The following is a 19,658-nucleotide window of genomic DNA, read 5'->3' as shown; positions in this document are numbered from 1 at the left end:
GACTACACCCCCCCCCCCAGCAGCTCTCAACTGACTCTAGTCCTCGTTATACAAGGTGTGTCCCAAAAGTCATGAAATATATTTCTTTCCCGCGCTCCTACTGGTCGGAGCGCGCTGGAACCGGTTGGGTTAGGTGGGGGAGGCCTTTAGCTTCACAGCGCGCCCAAGGTCAGTATGCTCGAGCATCGGAGGCGTCAGTATCGCTGATTTAGTGCACCTGTGTTTTGTGACCACGTCACGGCGCGCGATGGCGGATACTTTCGAACAACGTTGGACGGTCAAGTTCTGCACAAAGCTCAACAAAAAAGCTGCCGAAACTCACGAACTGCTTAANCCGTTGTGCATCGCATCGTTATGGATGAATTGAACATGCGAAAGGTGTGCGCCAAGCTGGTCCCCAAATTGTTGACGGACGAGCAAAAGGCCAATCGAGTGTTGATCGCGAGTGAATTGAAGGAACGTGTGGAAATTGAACCTCATTATTTAGACTGTGTTATTACCGGTGATGAAACGTGGACATTTGAGTACGACCCAGAAACGAAGCGCCAGAGTGCTGAATGGCACACCTCGGCTTCCCTGAAACCGAAGAAGGCGAAGATGAGCAAATCCAAAGTGAAAACAGTGCTCATCGTCTTTTTCGACGCCAAGGGTGTGGTCCACAAAGAGTTTTTACCCCAAGGACAGACCGTCAACGCTCCCTACTACGTGGATGTTCTAGAAAGAATAAGGAAAAGGGTCATCCGCGTGCGAAAAGACATCGCCGCTAACTGGCGGCTGCATCATGACAATGCGCCCAGCCACACGTCTCTGCTCGTCCGTGAGTTCCTGGCGAAGCACCACGTGACAACGCTGCCGCAGCCACCCTACAGCCCCGAGCTAGCTGCGGCCGACTTCTTTTTGTTCCCGAGGATCAAGACTGAACTCAAAGGACGCCGTTTTGAAAGCATTCAGGCTATCCAAGCGGCCGTGACAAGAGCTTTAAATGAGGTTCTCGTCGAGGCCTTTGAGGGGGCGTACTGGGCATGGGAGAGAGTCGGTGGAAAAACTGTGTAGATGTTCATGGACAGTACTTTGAAGAATATTAAACCTTTGTGCCGATATCATCAATAAATTAAAAAAATATATATATATATTTCATGACTTTTGGGACACACCTTGTATATCCACGGCATGGACCGCACAGAAAACGTCTCTCTTCATTATAGCGTGTTCTCTTGTTTCCGGGGAATATAACGTTCACAGAGCTGGTCCCAAGCAACGGCTGTTGTACTATCGTCTGTTTACACAGCTGTTACTTGACAGTGGGCCTACATGTCACACTATTATCAACTGCTGCTTCCACACATAGCTAGATTTTTTTTAAGTATACCCTCAGTAAATTGAAAGCCATATTCCTGCAGACTTACTGTGCATGGCAAAATAACAGTAACTTGTCTTGTCATCGGCCATCTAGAAACGTAAATATTCAACTATAGAGAACTATATTTTTACCTGTACTTTTGAATATATGTGAAACTTGCTCTGTCATATTAAGGGAGGGCCATAGAATATGAGTGTTTGAGAAAAGGGTGCTAAGCAGAATATTTGGACCCAAGAGGGATTAAACAGTATGAAGATGGAGCAAACACTATAATAAGGACCTTCACAGTTGGCAGTCCTCGTCAAATATTAAAATGAAGTCAAGGATGAGTGTATGTGTAGGACATGCAGCATGAATGAGAGGGGAGTGTGTACAATATTTAGTAGGAAATCCTGAAGAAAAAAGAACACTAGCAAGATCTAGCCTTCGATAGGAAAATAATGTTGCAATGGATCTTAGAGAAATAGGGTGGTGGTGGTGTGGACTGGATTCATCTGGCTGAGGATAGAGATAATTGGCGTGCTTTTATGAGCACATAATGATCCTTCGGGTTGTGTAAAATGATGTCAAGTTCTTGAGTGTCTAAGCAACTGTTAACCTCTCAAGAGGACTCAGCTGGATTGAGTTAAGTTATAGTTGTGTCGCTCCCCCCTCGACTTAAGAAGCCCCCATTTTGCTTCATGTTCACGCTCAGCTCTTGTCGGCACTTGTCACTTTCTCACGCCAGCTCTGCCGGGCACTTTGTAAGGAGTTTATATATATATCAAGACTGTACGGCGTGAGAAGTTAGGATTATGAACGAATGATGGTGAATAGATAATGATTTTGAAGGAAGCGGCAGTAGCGCAATCGAGGTGCAACCCCGGCATTTGCCTAGAGAGAATGAATTAAAACACGTAAGCCCTCAGTCAGGAGAGCCGGTCGAGAATCGAAGCGAACACATTCCGAATAGGCGTTGGCGTTAGAGCAGTCTGTTACTTAGGAGCTCTTCTACATCACATGTGAGAATTATTGTGTTTCTCGCACAAATTCTGCATAAATACCTTCGGATTTCACATAAGTAAAACATTTGTTAACTAGTCTCTTTTAAATCAAATACAGTAGAACTTGGTTATAACGTCATCAAAGGGACCTAAAAATAGTGTCGTTATAAACGAATGTCGTTGTAACCGAAATGGGCACTTCCACAGTAGCCTTATGTTAGTCACGTAAAAATCTACCAAAAACCGAGTTAAAATGTTGCATTTTTTAGTGAAATACGTAGTTAAGTACAGACTAACGTAACATTAACGTGGAATTGCCCAAATGTGTAATATCAAAGGCATATTACAGCGCTTTTCACTGACAATACACACCGCACTAATACTGTATATTAAAGGTAGGCCTACTCACCAAATTACAGTAGATTACATCAATTGTTGTGCCTTACTGTACCTAGATACGAGTACAGTAATCAGTTATCTTCATCTGTTTCCTGTTACTTGCCCAATACACACTTTCTAAATTACGTTCAATGTCCATATCAGAGAAATTCAGGAATGAAAATGACGTTACATACGAGGTTGATGCATTTGTGCATGTCGTACTAAGCAAGGTATAAAAACAGTTGCTTTATGAGGAATTAGTTCGTACCATTGAATATTTGACGCAATAGACAAGGTGTCGCAGAAACCGATGTTGCTATAACCAAGTTTTACTGTACATATAAAAATTCATCGCCACATAACCTCATGTATATTTTAAATTCTTTCCTTATTCTCTTCAGTAACTTCTTCAAGAACTGCACGCAAGTGCTAGGGTCGTGTAGCATGGCACGTTACTAAATTGCAAAAATGTAAATATGTATATATATTTTTTTTTCCTTGGCACTAGAGCCCCAGTGGGCCTAGGCCTACCTCCATGAACTTCTCCGTTCACTTCGGTTTTTCTAGATCTTACACATTCGGTAGGACTCCTTGGGCGGGTGATCAGCCCGTCGCAAGGCCTCTACCTCTACACAAACACAGAAAAACGCACACACACAAACTAAACATCCATGTCCTGAGTGGGATTCGAACCCACGATCCCGGTTTCCAAGCGTGCGAAGACAGTACATGCCTTAGACCGCTCGGCTACCATGACCGGCGCATTTGTATACTCTCGCCAATATGCACGGCGGCCATGGTGTCAAAGTGATCTGCAAATATTGCCGTAGATTTTTTTATTCGATTCGAATCCTCATTCCTTATCGCCTTTATTTCCACATGTACCCGGCATACAGGAGAAACTGCGGCGAAGGCGAAGAATCGACCTAGAAATTTTGACGGATTTGCACATTTCTAACTCCTGTGAATGCGCAGAATCGGTGCTTGGTACGCAGTCTGTCTGTTTGTCTGTCTACGTCTGCACGGATGTGCGCCTCGCTAGCACCTGTTCTGTTGGGCTGATTTCATTCATATTCAGTGTTCGTGAGTTTATCTTTCACAGGTCGGTGGCCCGTGAATATCATACGGAGTCCCTTCACATAGACTTCAGAATACATAATGCCGATTTTCTGTAAAATAACTCCAAACTGTTTTGATTAAATTTCACCAATTTATGGTGACCATCTTCCTACATAAAACTGCATAGGCTGTATATAGAGGGAAATAGCGGTACTCGCACTGGGCGCCCAAATTCGAAATGTCGATTTCATCCAAAGGGGCCTCAACGGTCGGACGGGTTTCACTGTTGCTCGGTACTCAGCGACCAACTAGTTCTGTTCACCAGTAATCGATTTAGTTTCCACCGTAACGTAATAAGGGCCAATCGTTTATGAACGAGTACAAATTTTAGCCTACTTTCCTTATTTTGATAAAAGTAGAAGTAGGCTCATGAGAGCATCTCGCTGCCTGTCTTGTGTGCCTGTGTTTGTACCCCCCCTAACAACTTTTGTATGTCTGAAACCGTCTGTATGAAACTGGTATGTATGTCATGACAATTGCGCCCATCTCAGTGGCATACTTCATAAATGCCTTCCGTCAATAATACCGACTTTACAGCCTCTGAAATTGCTAAGACAGAAACCTTAATATTGTTTAATTCGTACACCAATCTTCTTGAAACACGGTACACATACCATGCCGCATGAAACCATCTCAAATGCGGCCTTCATAAATGCCTCTCATCAGAAATCCCAACATCGCAGCCCCTGACATTGCTGTAATAACCTTAATATTACTTAAACGCCTGAACCGACCATTATGAAATTTGGTATGTATCATGTAACATGTAACCGGTTGCTAAACAACGACTCTGTAAACAATTCCCGCTGCTAGAAAACGACTACGAAATAAGCAAATATACTGCAGCCGTTGCTGAGTAACGGCTTCGCATGTTATCACGGCAAGGATTGAATTACATCAGTGAGGAGCGGTGTTTTATACGCAGTCCTTGCCGAGGGGTTTTAAGGAGAACAAGTTTAAAGTTTGGTCATTACTTTGACTTGATTCGAGAGTATCTCATGTGGAGGCGGGGTCTAATACCTCCACCGTAGCCCTGCGAATCGTAGGAGGCTACGAAGAGGGAAGTCTCGAATCTGAGGCAGTTAAATATGGTCACGAGTCCCAAGGGACTCGGACCCGAAATTGACTGATCTAGCGAGGGCCAGTAGCAACTGTAAGCGTCAGACCTGCCTCTCGTGAGAGAGGGCGCCGAAAATTAACAAACGCGCAATTGACAGTAATAAGGATCTGATCGTTAGCCCCAGATTCCACAACAGACTGGCCGACTGACCATAGGTCGCGACGTAAGAATCGAGTTTGGTCAGTATCACGTGTGTTTCGAATACCTCCACCGCAAGCCTGCGAGTCGTAGGAGGCGACAAAAAAGGAAGTCTCAAATCTGAGGCAGTAAAATATGGTCCGAGTTCCACGGGACTCGGACCCGAGAATGACTGCGCGGGCGAGGGCCAGCAGCAGTTGTAAACGACAGACCTGTCCTCTCGTTGGAAAGGATGTTATTTAAGGACTATAACTGCAAGTGTTCAGTTGAAAAAAATGGCCGTGAGTCTGAAGGGGCCTGTCGCCAAGACGAACTGATTGGCGGTAAACCATCAGTCGTAAAGTGACTCTGACTCTGGAGGAGACAGCGGCAGGCACTTCTTTGCTTGAGGCTGTGAAGAGAAGACTTTAAGTATATTATAGTACAGTGATATTTGGAGTGTCTAATTCAGTAAGACTGTTACAGTTCCTCTTTTAAAATCCGTTAACAGGAAATTGCTAGTGGAGGATGTGATAGACTGAGAATAGTAGTATGTGGTAATACTGTAGTGTTATATTTATTTGAATTACGATCCGTAAATGGTCAATAAATCGAGCCACTAATCCAAATCCCGTCTTTAGTCATACGCATACGAAAAGTGACAGTTAATCAATGAGTAACATCTCAGATTTTGAACCTCAGAGAATCAAATGCTTTACCATTGACAGCGGGCAGCAATATGGGGAGAGTACGAGTATTTGTATAAAGATATCCCAAGTATATGGAAGGATTTATACAAGTTTCACCAGATTCCAGTCCATAACAAAGAACTTACACGAATTTAAAGTAACAGATGATAGAAGAACGCCCTGAATGTGTTTATTATTTTATTAGATTTTTCTAAACGACCAAAATGGATCCATTTTGATTACATATTCAACAGTACAGCGTAATATATTTTTGATTATATTATGTGTGCACTTGAGGATGGTCAACCACGACCGAGACATGCAGTGTTCAATATAATGAAATGATTGAGCTATTCAGTATGTTCACTTCAGTCACTGATTATGTGTAATAGAATCAGCGTGTCGTATGACCATACAAAGACACAAATATATAGACGCAACAGGATGAAAACAGAAATAAAAGCAAACGAAGGGTTCTGCCCCCAGGGCGTAAAGTTGCGGCTGTCTGAAACTGACGAATTTCCTTGCATCTGACCTCCGCATGGAACAAGTTGCCTGGAAGAGCCGAATGAGGCCATGAAAATAGGAATATCTGAGTGGATTTGATAAAAGTCAGTCTAGAATTTCACGTCTGCCTGCTTCTTCTGCTTACGCTTCGACCCTGAAGTTGAAGGCAGTAGAGTCTTCCGAAACGTAGGTAATGAAGCACGAGACTATAGGGCATCTCTGGAGAAAGTAACATAGAAATACAGCTGAAAGAACAGAAGAGTAGGTGAAAGTCGAATGCCATGGGAGAAGTGAGTCAAAATTTATTGCTGGGCCGCAGGGTGGCGGGGGAAGGAAAAAGCATACTTTTGGTAGACAGTTTCCAGGTTTCTTCTGCTCGTCCTTCTGCTAGGGGCAGTGTGAGAGTGAAGGGGTTAGGATGGTTAGAAGCAGTGGCTTTAGACAGGGACCGCGGAATTTTGATTTTCAGAATTGAGGTGGAATTGTTTAACTAAGAAAATATTGATTTCAGAGCAAAGGGCTTAATTTGGGGTACGCGGCAGCATAGTTGGTTGAGGCGCTATGCTACAAGTCAGTAGTTCGCGGGTTCGATTCCCCGATGAGGTCATTTGATTTTTCTGTTGATCTAATCCTCAGCCGGCGCGTAAGTCTGACAACCTCACTGCCATCTGTGAGCTGATTGTCTAGAAAATGTGGGAGCTTCGACGTCTCACAAACCTGTGGGCCTCCACGGCGTGTTACAGAGATAGTTTCACCTTTTTCTTTATTGGTGATACGTTAGTTGCTGTATTTGTCTGTTTGCAAGGCCACCTGCCTGACTCCGCAGATGTCCTTCCAAGCATACGGGGCTACGTGCGCTATAATCGGAAAGCGCTTTGCACGTACTAATGTAGAATCTGATGCAACCCAAACTGTCACTTCAAAGGGAATTCCTCCGGTGAAATTTTCCGCTCCAGATATCACGTTTCTGGTCTACAATGCAGGAGCCTAAACACAAACACTGTGCTCTAAGGCAAAGGGAACAATTGGTGGGGCAGTACAAAGATCATGGTCGTGAGTACTGTCAGAATTTCCTCTAATCTAGTACAAGGGAGGGTAGCCAGAAAATTTGCCTGCAGACTTCAAGCCATTCAATGATGTTTATTACAAATAAAATCTTAAAAATCTGTGACCATAGTATATTAATAGAGTTCTTGTGTTTCTGGACATATTCGTCGTCCTGTTTCTATTGAAAACACCCAATGTTTTGGAGACTGGATTCTGTGCCCGTCTCCCTCGAGATCCTCCATCGGCGTATTTCGAAAACAAGGTCTCAACATTTTTACATTTCCTAGTCAGCTGCCTTTCTCAGGGAAATCTCGACCTTAAGCGCTCAAAAGCAAGACGGACCCTCGATAAATAATTCCGAAAGCTCCGGTTCAAAAAACTCCTACTCCAGAATTAATGACCGCACGAACCTGTAAAAGAAAAGCTGAGGTCATGAAACTTCACAAAATTCTCAGAAAAACGACCAACACTTCTGGCCTTGCCGAAGTCGCCCACCAGCGTGTATTCCCAAAGTGTGCAAACAGGTTAATCATTCTAATTAATATTATTATAATAACGGCTAACCATGCTGGCGATAGCAGCCTCGTCCAACTTCTTAGCAAGGCAGGAGCCAGCCATATGACGGATCGTCGGAAGAAAGGCGGTTGGAGCTACAGCACCAGACGGCATCGCTATACGCACCGGCGCCTCGTGGCGACTAATGCGAAAACTCAAGCTTGATGAGAGTTAATGCGGACGGAGTCGCAAACTTCTCTTCCCCTGTTTGGGGCACCTATACAAGAACCACGCGTCTTCAGCAGTCAAATGTTAATGCCTACGCCTGGGGCATAACCAGTCGCGCACTCCGAGAAGTCGTAATGTCGAACCCGATCAGGAGAGTTCACAGCAGGGGACAGCGACTTTGACTGGCCGAGCACTCAACCGGAGGGATGAGCCGAAGACCCTAACTTAGGGACGTCGTGACTGAGATCGACCCCCCCCCCCCCGTCACGGAAAACACCTCTATCGCCCCTTCGGCTCTGCGAATTTGGTTCGCAGACATGCTCGCAGCCATGAAGAGGTAAGGACGGCACCCCAGGCAGAGGAATGCCGTAGTTGAAGCCAGCGTCTACGAACTGCAGCGACGGCGAGAGCGCTCCACTCCCCCACACGTCGTCATGGCGTAGTGCTTAATTATAAGCACGGGAACAATTTTACCTTTTACCTTTAATTTTGATTTCCCACAAAAATCCGAAGGGGTGGGGGTGGGATTTTAGATGTTTAGCTTCCCACCCTCTCGTCAGCTCCTCTGCTGTATTCCTACTTGCCAACAAGCCGCGCCCTGCGCCTGCACACCGCTCGGCAAAGTTCTTCCTCTCGAGCAAGGGCGAAACTCACCACTCGGTCATCAGTTATGAGCCGTAATGAAGTGACTCCAACTGCATCAACGCTAAGAGGAGATCTTGCCGCATGTTCACAGCCAGGAGATCCAAAATGTGCCTATTAAGGTCGCCATTCTTTCGATATATCCCACAAAAGTAAAGTAAAAAAAGTAAAGCTATCCCTGTAACAGGCCGTGAAGGCCCATAGAGTTGTGAGACGTTGAGGGTCCCACACTATCTAGACCAAGGGTCTCCAAACTACGGCCCGCGGGCCATATCCGGCCCGCGAAAGAAGTGTGCAGAAATGCGCCAATTAAACTAATTTTCCATTGAGTACTGGTAAGTGTCATTCCAAGCTTATTGACCTGACCTATTATACTGCAGTTCGATGGCTTAGCTGTGGAAATGTTCTTTCGCGTTTCTTTCAGCCCAGGAATGAAAGTGATATATTTCTTACCGAGAGAAACCATCACGAACCACTTTTATCAGATACCAAGTGGCTTTGGAAATTAGCATTTTTTGCTGATCTGGCGAACCATATGAACCATTTGAATTTAAAGTTGCAGGGTGAAAATAACTAAGTCTGTGATTTATTTGCACTTATCAAGGCATTCAGAGCAAAGTTGATACTTCTGGAAAGCCAAGTGAAAAATTGTAACTTTGTTCATATGCTATACTGTGCAGAGTTGCATAAAAAGGGTGAAGCAGAATTTCCTTCCTCGTTTGCAAATTTAGTCATTTTAAATTTGAAAGAACAATTTCGGAAGCGATTTGCTGATTTGGATTCCAGTGCTCAGGAAATTAGATTGTTTCAAAATCCGTTTGACTGTGATGCTGCAGATGTCAAATTCAAATGGAAATTATTGAACTTCAGGAAAATTATCATATTAAAGACAAATACAAGGAAGGAAATTTGATCGAATTTTATAAATTTCTGAACTCTGAGCAATTTCCAAATTTAAAGAAATTTGCTTGTAAATTTATCTCCATTTTTGGGACGACATATCTGTGTGAACAAACTTTTTCCCAGATGAAGTACATCAAGTCGAAATACAGGGCAAATTTATCCGATGAACATTTAAAGTCGCTACTTGTGATTAGCGTTTCAAAATTTGAACCTCAATTTAATCAGATTTTAAGAATGCAAAAAGAGTTCCATCATTCACATTAATTGTTTTAATATAATTTGTGATGAAAATATCAGCATTTGCTGCTACTCTCTGTTCNATAAACTTCTGAACTCTGAGCAATTTCCAAATTTAAAGAAATTTGCCTCCATTTTTGAGACTACATATCTGTGTGAACAAAATTTTTCCCAGAGGAAGTCTACATCAAGTCGAAATACTGGGCAAATTTATCCGATGAACATTTAAAGTCGCTACTTGTGATTAGCGTTTCAAAATTTGAATCTCAATTTAATCGGATTTTAAGAATGCAAAAAGAGTTCCATCATTCACATTAATTGTTTTAATATAATTTGTGATGAAAATATCAGCATTTGCTGCTACTCTCTGTTCTCATTAATATACGATAATTTATTCTCACGTACTTCGTATATAGTTTATGAAATTCTGTGCTTTCAATAAAACTCATATACCTAGAGTTATTAATTTCTCATTTTATCCTGCCCGTTGAAAGTGCTGAATTACCTAATGTGGCCCGCGGTTCGAAAAGTTTGGAGACCCCTGATGTAGACAGTCGGCTCAAACATGGCGGTAAGGTTGTCAGCCTTACGCGCCGGCCGCGCTTTACTCCCCCGGAAAATTATTTAATTAATTCCTTGTACTCATTTCTGTTAGAGGCTGAGTCAACCCCAGGGTCATAGTGCGGCTGGAAGGATCAGGTCAATTGAAAAAAATTCAATGACCTCATCGGGACTTGAACTCTCGATCTTCTGGGTTGTAGCATAGCCCCTCAACCAACTATGCTACATCCCATTTTTAGTTAAAAGCGGACATTTCTGGAAACTTTACGGACACCCCGTGTGCTTGTGCGCGCCCATCTCCGGTAACTCGCAGAATGTTTACGAGAACGAAGAATGTTATAAAGGAGAATTGTAGCGAAAAATGAAACACACTTGGTACTTGACGTATTTTCTTTCGCCACATCTCGCTGTGCCCAACGCCCACAGAACGGAAGCTACTGCCGCGTTTATGCATTTCGGAACTTGTGAGATCTGATTTCCTCGCGGCTGTTGACTATGAACATTAGGGTCGTCAAGAATGTAAGACCGTGCACTTTGGTAAGTGGGTTCCGACGTGTCGGAGGCCTCTGCTGTCTCCATGTTCGGGATAAAGGGCGAAAGCAACAGGTTCTTCCGGGCATGTCAGTATTGATCTACAAAACCACATGGCGTTACACACCACAGGAGTGTAATTCTCATTTATTACTTGTCTTATCATATACAGACAGGCAGCCTGGTATGTAAGAAGCTAAAGAGACAGATGATTCGTCAGGGTTCAAAATCCGGGCTGGACGTTTCGGAAGAATATATTGGCTCCATCTTCAGTGTCAGAAAATAAACCAACGAAGTAACCAGCAAGAATCAGGTACTCCGAGACATCGGTAAACTTCTGCCGGACTGCGCAGCTCCATATGTAAGAAGATACATCAGCAATTTGCATGATCACCGGCTTGAGAACCTCGGAAGGTGCGCCGTCCTTCTTACGTCTGTCACCTTTTGCTTTAAATGAAGGTGACGTCACGGTTGCATCACCTTTCCCCACTCATTCAGCGCGTTGTCTTATAGGGCACCAACAGCCGCTGGTAGTGGGTTACCGACTGTAATTTGGAATCGCAGGACGCGGGATGGTTGGAGGTGACCGGTAACCAGTTTCCGAGCCACATCAGAGCCGAAGCGTCGAGTAAAGCGGAGAACGGATCGGATATATGAATGTGTTGTCGGGGTGCAGCACGACGCAACTCAACACAGACGCGTTGCTTAGTCACCAGTCAGCAACTGAACACAAAACAACTTCAATAAGAAGAGCTTAATGTTGAGCAATTAATTTTTGAAATATAGGATTTGAAAGTAGTTACAATTTGACTTGTTCCTTGAATTCGAATATGTTATTTCTTGGCATTTCTCTTAGAGTAAAATTTTCAAGACGGAAACAACGCGGATCTGTTCTTGTCCGGGTCCGAGGCGCGACTCCCCAAAAATGGGCGCTTCTGAATACGAGTCTCGTATTTTCTATACCACTCTCAATATTACGAAATTCTGCTCCACGGTTAGTACGCAACATTTGTAAGCAAACATTCTGTTCACTGAACTAATTAAGACTGCGGGGTATGAGGGCCGCAAGCCAGGGAAACTCCACTGCTCTGTTTGGGTTCACGGCCAAAGGCCAACTAGCGTTGGCATGAGGTGAAACAGAGTGAATCCCTCTGAGGATTAATGAGGAGCTATATGTCCAGCAGCAGTTACAAATTCAAATTTCTGCCACTTCTCAAACAGAACTGCTAAATGTCCTCTTCTAAAACTGCAGGAAGCCCAATACAGAAATAAGGGCACCAGTGTGTTCCTCTCGTCAGGGGTCCAGAAGAAACCAGGGTTACATCTGACCAGAACAAGCCACCCGCATGTTCTCAAATTTCGCAGAGAAGCAAACACAGAACTTCATTGTTTGGGTACCGCAGGAGACTCGAACCAAATGGCGATATCAGGTGAATGGGCGGACGGATGGATAGACAGGCAGGATGATACGTGTTCCCATGTAAGGACTGATGGATGGTATACAAGCAGGACCTGCGCCTCGCTTAGATCGATCGAACTTTAATGCAATTCTCGACTGTCAACCGAGCACCCCCCCCCCGTACTGGGGGTTTTACGGCATGCAGTTTTTATAGATGACTACCAAAGTACATGGCATCACATCTCACGGGTCCGTAATAATCAATCCGTGCTTCCGCGAGGCACCCATATCGCCGCAGTGTTCACCCGCAAGATGTGTGGCCCCGCCCTACAGACATGTGCATAGGCCGGTCATGACACATTCAATGTTGACTGCACATCTGACAATGAGTGACGAAGCTACTGCTGACTGCGGTCCCTCCCAGTGTGAGCTGTGGTATTATCGAAAGGTAGAGATTGAGTGGAGGCTGAGTGCTGTGACATTGGCAAGCAGATAGATAATCGTTGTTCAGAGCACTGAACAGGCGCTGTAAGCGAGTGTCTCTGCTCATCAAATTACTGAACGCAGTGAAGAGAGACCTAACTAAACACAGAGGCAACAAACAAGCTTCTCCGAAAATCACATTACTTTTTACAACATTATTCGGGGTTATATCCCAGAGGACGGTAATCTTCACAGTTTCGTTACGTCTCCAGAATGGATTCGTCACTGTCGAGGAATTAAGGGCTGCCCTTATTGTCGTGTGGGGACAAGCGGTAGCGTAGTTGGTTGAGGCACTGTGCTACAAGCCAGAATACACAGCCTGTTATAAAGATAGCTTCACCTTTAAAGGCTTCAGTGCCAGTGAAACAGCTGATCCCCGGGCCTACTGGTGTAGATGTAAAATTCTAGTGACATTCAGGAGGTGTTCCATTCGCATATCTACCGGGACTCTCCTGACTTAAGTTCTTCGTAGTGAATTGTGAAGGATTTGAAAGGACGCGACCATGGTCTAATGGAGTTACTGTCCTGACATTCGCCCGGACTCTACATCCATTAGACTATGGTCGCGTCCTTTCAAATCCTTTACAGTTCAGCAGTCATCCTACCATTCGACGCTATGTAGCCCGATATCCTGGCAGCCTCATCAAACAAACCCAGACACAGAAAGAGCTGATCAGTCATTCTTGACGGCTTGCGTGCGCCATCTTTGTTCCCAGCAAACAAATACGATCCATTCCATTTATTACGTTGTTCTGTCTCCATTAAGCAAATTAAAGTTCCCTGAGGGAGGAACCTATGCACGCGTGCCTTGGTACGAATGAGCATGAAGACAGAGAGACGCACCCTTGGAATTGCGTCCCGGTTACGGGCGGCGTCTCCATGCTGTGTAGCTATATTTAAGGCTTTACAAATACAAGACTAACATCTATCTGACATGGCGATAGCAGACGGTTGGACAAGGCATATGATGGCGCACTTCAATGAAGTGTTGCTTTTGTTTTTATGCTGGTGGTTTCATGGGAATCACAGCGCTTTATACAAACACGTTATTGCCTAAGGTATATAGCTTGTTATCTTTCTTTATCCCAGTAACGTTTAGTTTTTAAGTTGGTTATTTAACGACGCTGTTAGTATCGAGGCTCTATAGTGTCCGACTGTGGGATGATGAATGAATATGGCGCAGTTGATGGGGTGAGAATTAGTAAGGTAATCAGAATTTATAGGAGAAAATCACCCCAGTAACACTGTGTCCACTGCAAGTCCCACATGACCTGGGATCGAACCCGAGTTGAAGACGTGAGAAACCTGCTATGTTTGATCGAAGATATTCATCGTCGGTGGTTTGCGTCCCTAAATATAAGGTAAGATAAAGTTGTGCTTAACTGATTAAGCACTACGCCCTGAAAACGTATGGGCGAGTGGTTGTATAAATTCACGTTTTCTTTACCTCGGCACTAATTGGAAGTGAGTGGTCAGTTTCACGCCCCGGCCGCTTTACCTCTGGGGAAAGAGCCCTCGGTAACCATTGGATAGGAGGTTGGGTGGACCACAGAACCGGTCTGTAAGTCATGGACAAGAGGAAATTCTTGCCCATTACGAGACACGAAGTCCGACCTCTCGGCCGTCCAGCCCTTAGCCAGTCGCTATACCGACTGAGCTAAGTGTAAACAGATTCTAAATCATCCTGCGACCTAAAGTTGGTGAAAATGAATTAAAATCATGCGATCCTACCCGTGCAGAAAAATCTGCGCTGCAGTTCCAGACGCTAATTTTGTTCGCGATTGTTACTCACAGATAACATCTCCGGGTGCTTGCCTTCACTCAAGCCATTTTCTGGACCTTATGACATAAATCTGAGGACACACGGTGGCGTAGTTGGTTGAGGCACTATGCCACTATGCTGCAAGCCAGAAGGTCAGAGGTATTGCTACCCCCCCCCTCCTTAGTTTCAGTGTGGTGGACCAACAGACCGTGGGTTCGCGTCCCGATATCATTGGATTTTTAATTTACCTAATCCTTCCAGCCGCACTATGGGCCTGTGGTCGGCTCAGCCTCTGACAAATGAGTACCAGGAGTCTTCCTGGAGGCAAAGGGCGGCCGGCTCGTAAGGGTGACAACCTCACTGCCATCTGTGAGCCGAATGTCTAGAGAAAGTGTGAGAGCCTCGGTGCCTCATAACCCTATGGACCTCCACGGCCTCTTTACCTTCAGGACACAAATTTTGTGAGACATGTCATATAAAGGAAATTGTAGTCCCACACTAAACCTGCCTAGATGTCTGGTCATTCGCATGCATGAAGTTGCAATATACGAGTACAGTTTTTATCCATGCAACAAAGTTAGCTGAAAATGAATACATATGTAAATATGTCACGCCATGGTCAGCTGTGAACGTCAGCTTGTGTCAGGTCCTTCTCAGCAGCTTCTACAGGAATAGCTCGTATGTCCGGCGCCCCACTTAGAATGGAACACCTCTAAGTGGCACAAATTTGAAGTTGTTTTTAAAATTAATTTGAAATGTGATGGGAGTTCGCTTTTCACGACAGACATAAAGAAATCAACAAAACAAAAACGTTGTCAAGTAACCTCCAGCTTCTACAAAAAGAAATAGGCTTTGCATAATATGAGAAACATTTGAACGTATCGTATTAGTCTCCTGGGCGCTCTGTGCCTCTTTGTTTAAATAGAAAATGCAGCCCTTTTTCCCAAGATAACAAATCAACACGGACGTTTCTTATGTGTTACATTTTTTCCGACGATGTTCAGTTCGGCTGAAATATATGAATGACACATAAGTACTTCTGACATTCCTGTCCCTGATTTTCGAAATAAAAAATCCCAGGATTGTTTCTTCAAGAGAACATATTTTGGCACGTAGACCGTTGCTAGGCAACGCTCGCGAAATAAGCAACTATGCAATTGGCGTTACTAGGCAGAGGTCCGTAAACAGCAACAGCAAATTTTGCTGTATTTTTTATTTCAATACAGGTACAGACCAAATTTTATCAAATTCTCATATTGTGGCGTAGCCCCACGACCTGTTACAGGGATAGCTTTACCTCGCCTCACTGCCATCTGTGAGCTGACTGTCGAGCTTCATCACTTTTGTAGGCAACAGCTAATTAGGTTTCTAGAGTCTCTCGCATCGTATTGCTGTTTCTGTGATTTGGGCAGCGACTTTGAGTAAGGTTGCCGTCTCGCTGCTTGTGCTACTGAAGATGACGTCAGTCTCTGTAGTGTAAGAATGCTGAGCTCAGAGTTTGATACAAGCAATACATTCTTCACAGAAGGTAAAAAGTTGTCCCTGTGCTTAATTAAACACTGTGCCGTGAAGACATGGCGAGTGGAGTTATGGCTCCATCAGTCTTGAACTCGGCACTAGTTGGGGGGTGGGGGGGTAGTCACCTTCACGTCTTTGCCTCTTTGCCCCCACCCCCCGGGTAACAGAGCCGGTCTGGATGGTGTGAAGAAAAGTCTTGCCCCTGTTGGGAATCGAAACCCGGCCGTCCAGACCGTAGCCCTTCGCTATTATGCATTATGTATAGTCTTCTAAAAATGGAAAGTGGCCTTCTGGGGCACAACTTGTTATTAAAGTTGACATTATGTTTGAAATTTATCGTGATTAAACGTAGGCTGCTTGTATGTTGGATGTTAAAATGAAATAAGTGGTACGAATGGGGGAGGAGAAGAATATATGTAGGATATTGGTGGGATAGCCAGAAGGAGAGAGACCACTATGAGGGCTAAGACGTAGGTGGATGGATAATATTAAAATAGATAGTAGAGAGACAGGATGGGTGGTATGGGCTGGATTCATCTGGCTCAAAGCAGGGACCAGTGGAGGGTTCTTGTGAACACAGTAACAGACCAAGTTCCATAAATTGCTGGAAAGTAATTTGAGTAGCTGCGAAACTAGCGGTTTCTCGAAAAGGGCTCAGCTCCATGGAGTTAGTTAAAGTAGTGGGGGTTTTATCATATGATTACTTGTGTTTATGTATACTGCATCCATGCAGTTACAGCGCCCTCGCTGATCTCCACACTCCGTCTCCATCTCCAGTCCTCCTGACATGTTTCGACGCATATTCTTTATGCAACATTTCATGTGTCTCATGCATGCTACAAGCTTCGTGATCCCGCCACCATAACAATATTTGCCATGTAGTAAGAACTGAATTTCCTCATTCCGTTTTCTCAACCCTCCCCTCCTGTTACTTTCTCCTCTTTCGACCCAAACATTCTCCTTAGAACCCTGCTCTCAAACATACTTAGTCTGCTTTCATCCCTTGACCAAGTTCCAACACCGTACAAAACATTTAACCCTTAAAGTGGTCACTATGCGTACCACCTGCTTTAACATACTAAAACTCTACATTCTGCCCATCGAGTGTGTGTGTGTGTGCGTTTCGTGTGAGTCTCAGAATAAACGACTGTTTCCCTAAACAGCATTGACCGGTTGGGCTTCGTAACGGAGGCGTAATGTGTTTCCAGTGAGGTACGTACTGAACTTCTACATTGTCAAGTGTCCGGGGTTCCGTGATTGATAATAACAGGTTCTGGATTGGATAATTGGATTTATTGCCATATGCTTTACAATTACAATCAATTATAACAGCTCGCAATCAATGACTGCCTAAGACTCGCTCCATTTCTTACTGGACTACGAGTATTTTCTCTTTTACTATGACTGACTTGGTTTTGATTTACAAATCGTTCGCCTCATCAGCTTCCATTGTTCTCTGGTGAACCCTCCACAGCTGAACACAACCCCACTCATCTGCTGAACTCTGAGCTCTCTTACCAATGACGAATGCCGGCCGAATGACCACTCACGAATGAACTAAGGACGAACCTGAGTCGAGTCTTAAGTTACGACCGACGGTCAGTCGGCCAGTCTGTCTTGGAATAAAGAACCCATCTGTTGCTTAACAACCAGAGTTTTATTACTGTTAGACAGTTGCGTGTTTTTTTTTATATGGGGCGCCCTCCCTAACTGGAGGATGCATCTGTCGTTTGCAGTTGCTGCTGGGCCTCACCAGCGCAGTCATTCTCGGGTCCGAGTCCCGTGGGACTCGCTACCATATTTCACTGGGTCAGATTCGATACTTCCCTTTTCGTCGCCACTTACGACTCGCAAGGCTATCGCCTCCAAGTCCAAGTCCAAGTCACATTGCGACTGACAGTCGGTCAGTAAGTCTTGGTGTCGAGCCCCAGTTGGGGCTCATGACCAGATATTTATTATTGTTTGGCAGTTACGGTTTTGTTTCTGTGGGGCGGCTTCTCTGTCGAGAGGATGGGTCTGCCTTTTGTATATGTTGCTGGCTCTTGCCAGCGCAGTCTTTCTCGGGTTCCAGTCCCTTGGTACTGGCGACATTATTTTACTGTCTCAGATTTGAGATTTCCCTTTCCATCGCCTCCTACGACTCGCAGGGTCACGGTGGAGGTATTCGACCCCGCCTCCACGCGATAGTATCCCCGTTTTATAACTTCTTGGCGAACCGAATAGAGATCATCACCCCTAACAGTTCCCCTGTTATTCTGTATTTATCCGTTGCTGTGGAAACTGTTAATTCCGTAGCAACGCTCTGGTTTCTACAAGCTTATCCGTTGCCGTGGATACGTGTTTTAATGAGCCGTTGTCTAGCAGTGGACTTCCCTGCGATGCTTCTCTGACACTTCCGGCGTTCATGGGTCATGTCACACTATAGTCTCGTAAAGTAACTGACTCTAAAGGGATACTCCCTAGTAAAGACAGAAAATAATGCTTGTCTTTTAATTGCCACGTGTACCTGCAGACGTTGTAAGCAACGTGTTCTGTCATTGCAGAGCTCGAAAAAATGGTAATCAAGAAATACAACATATCGGAAGACGACTTCCGCGTGATGGAGGCCGTGGTGCTCAAGACGGAGCCTCATAAGGCGGGCAAACAGTGGAAATTCGCCGGGGCGTTCTACTACGCGACCACTGTGCTCACCACCATCGGTAAGTTGCTCCTCATGCAGGTAATGCCAGTCCGCGCAGAACTTCATCGGGGAACTTCGGCCCGATTTGCGTAATATATAGTTATGTGGCTTTAGGCCTAGCGTACACATGCACGTGGTAGCGTAGTTGGTTGAGTCACTGTGCTACAAGCCGGAAGGTCGCGGGATGGAATCCCGATGAGGTCGTTGGATTTTTTCAATTTACCCAATCCTTCCGGCCGCACTGTGGTCCTGTGGTCGACTCAGCCTCTGACAGAAATGAGTACCAGGAATATTCTTGGAATGTTCTTGGCGTGTAAAGGGCGGCCGGCGCGTAAGGCTGACAACCTTACCGCCATCTATAAGCCGATTGTCTGGAAAATGTGGGAACCTCAACATCTCACAACCTTATGGGCCTCCACGGCCTCTTACAGGGATAGCTGTACTTTGCCTTTTTACTTTTTTTTTGTGTTTACAATGATAATTCTAGAAATATTAAACTCAAATCTCCATCTTGTATTCTTGTAGAAGATATGAGGTTTCAGCAGAAGCAACAATTCATCAAAACTATCAACACTCATTCTGCAATAATTGAAAAACTTTGATGGGTATTCTCAGTTCATGGTACTACAATGTGCAAAATTTTCCTTTTAACAGACGTTCGCTATAAATAGGGCGAGCCCAATATTCCCGCTTCCCTTTTCCCTTAATCTTAACAATAATGCACACACTACTGCCGTACCGTACACATCCAAGCTGCGACTGACCGACTGCTCATTGGCGTAGCTGTGGACAACTCGAAATTGTGTGTGAGCGCACGCCCCTCGACAGTCATTGGGCCTCCACGATCGTGCACAGCTGTCGGCCAACTAAGAATTGCATGTGTGCGCTAGGCCTTA

General features: G+C 44.8%; 1 protein-coding gene across 1 annotated transcript in view; it reads left to right on the top strand.

Annotated features, from left to right (window-relative positions):
- The window catches only part of LOC111869988 (two pore potassium channel protein sup-9), an 85,977-nt gene that overhangs the window by 8,332 nt on the left and 57,987 nt on the right, over positions 1-19,658 (top strand). Inside the window, exon 2 of the mRNA XM_023861896.2 lies at positions 18,626-18,781. Within this exon, the coding sequence (XP_023717664.1) occupies positions 18,626-18,781 (156 nt within the window). The remainder of the gene's footprint in view (positions 1-18,625; positions 18,782-19,658) is intronic.

The sequence above is a fragment of the Cryptotermes secundus genome, unplaced genomic scaffold (genome assembly GCF_002891405.2).
Source record: "Cryptotermes secundus unplaced genomic scaffold, Csec_1.0 scaffold2458, whole genome shotgun sequence".
NCBI classification, from domain to species: Eukaryota; Metazoa; Arthropoda; class Insecta; order Blattodea; family Kalotermitidae; genus Cryptotermes; species Cryptotermes secundus.
Note: the sequence above shows the minus strand (reverse complement) of the source record. Positions and strands in the feature narration are given on the sequence as shown.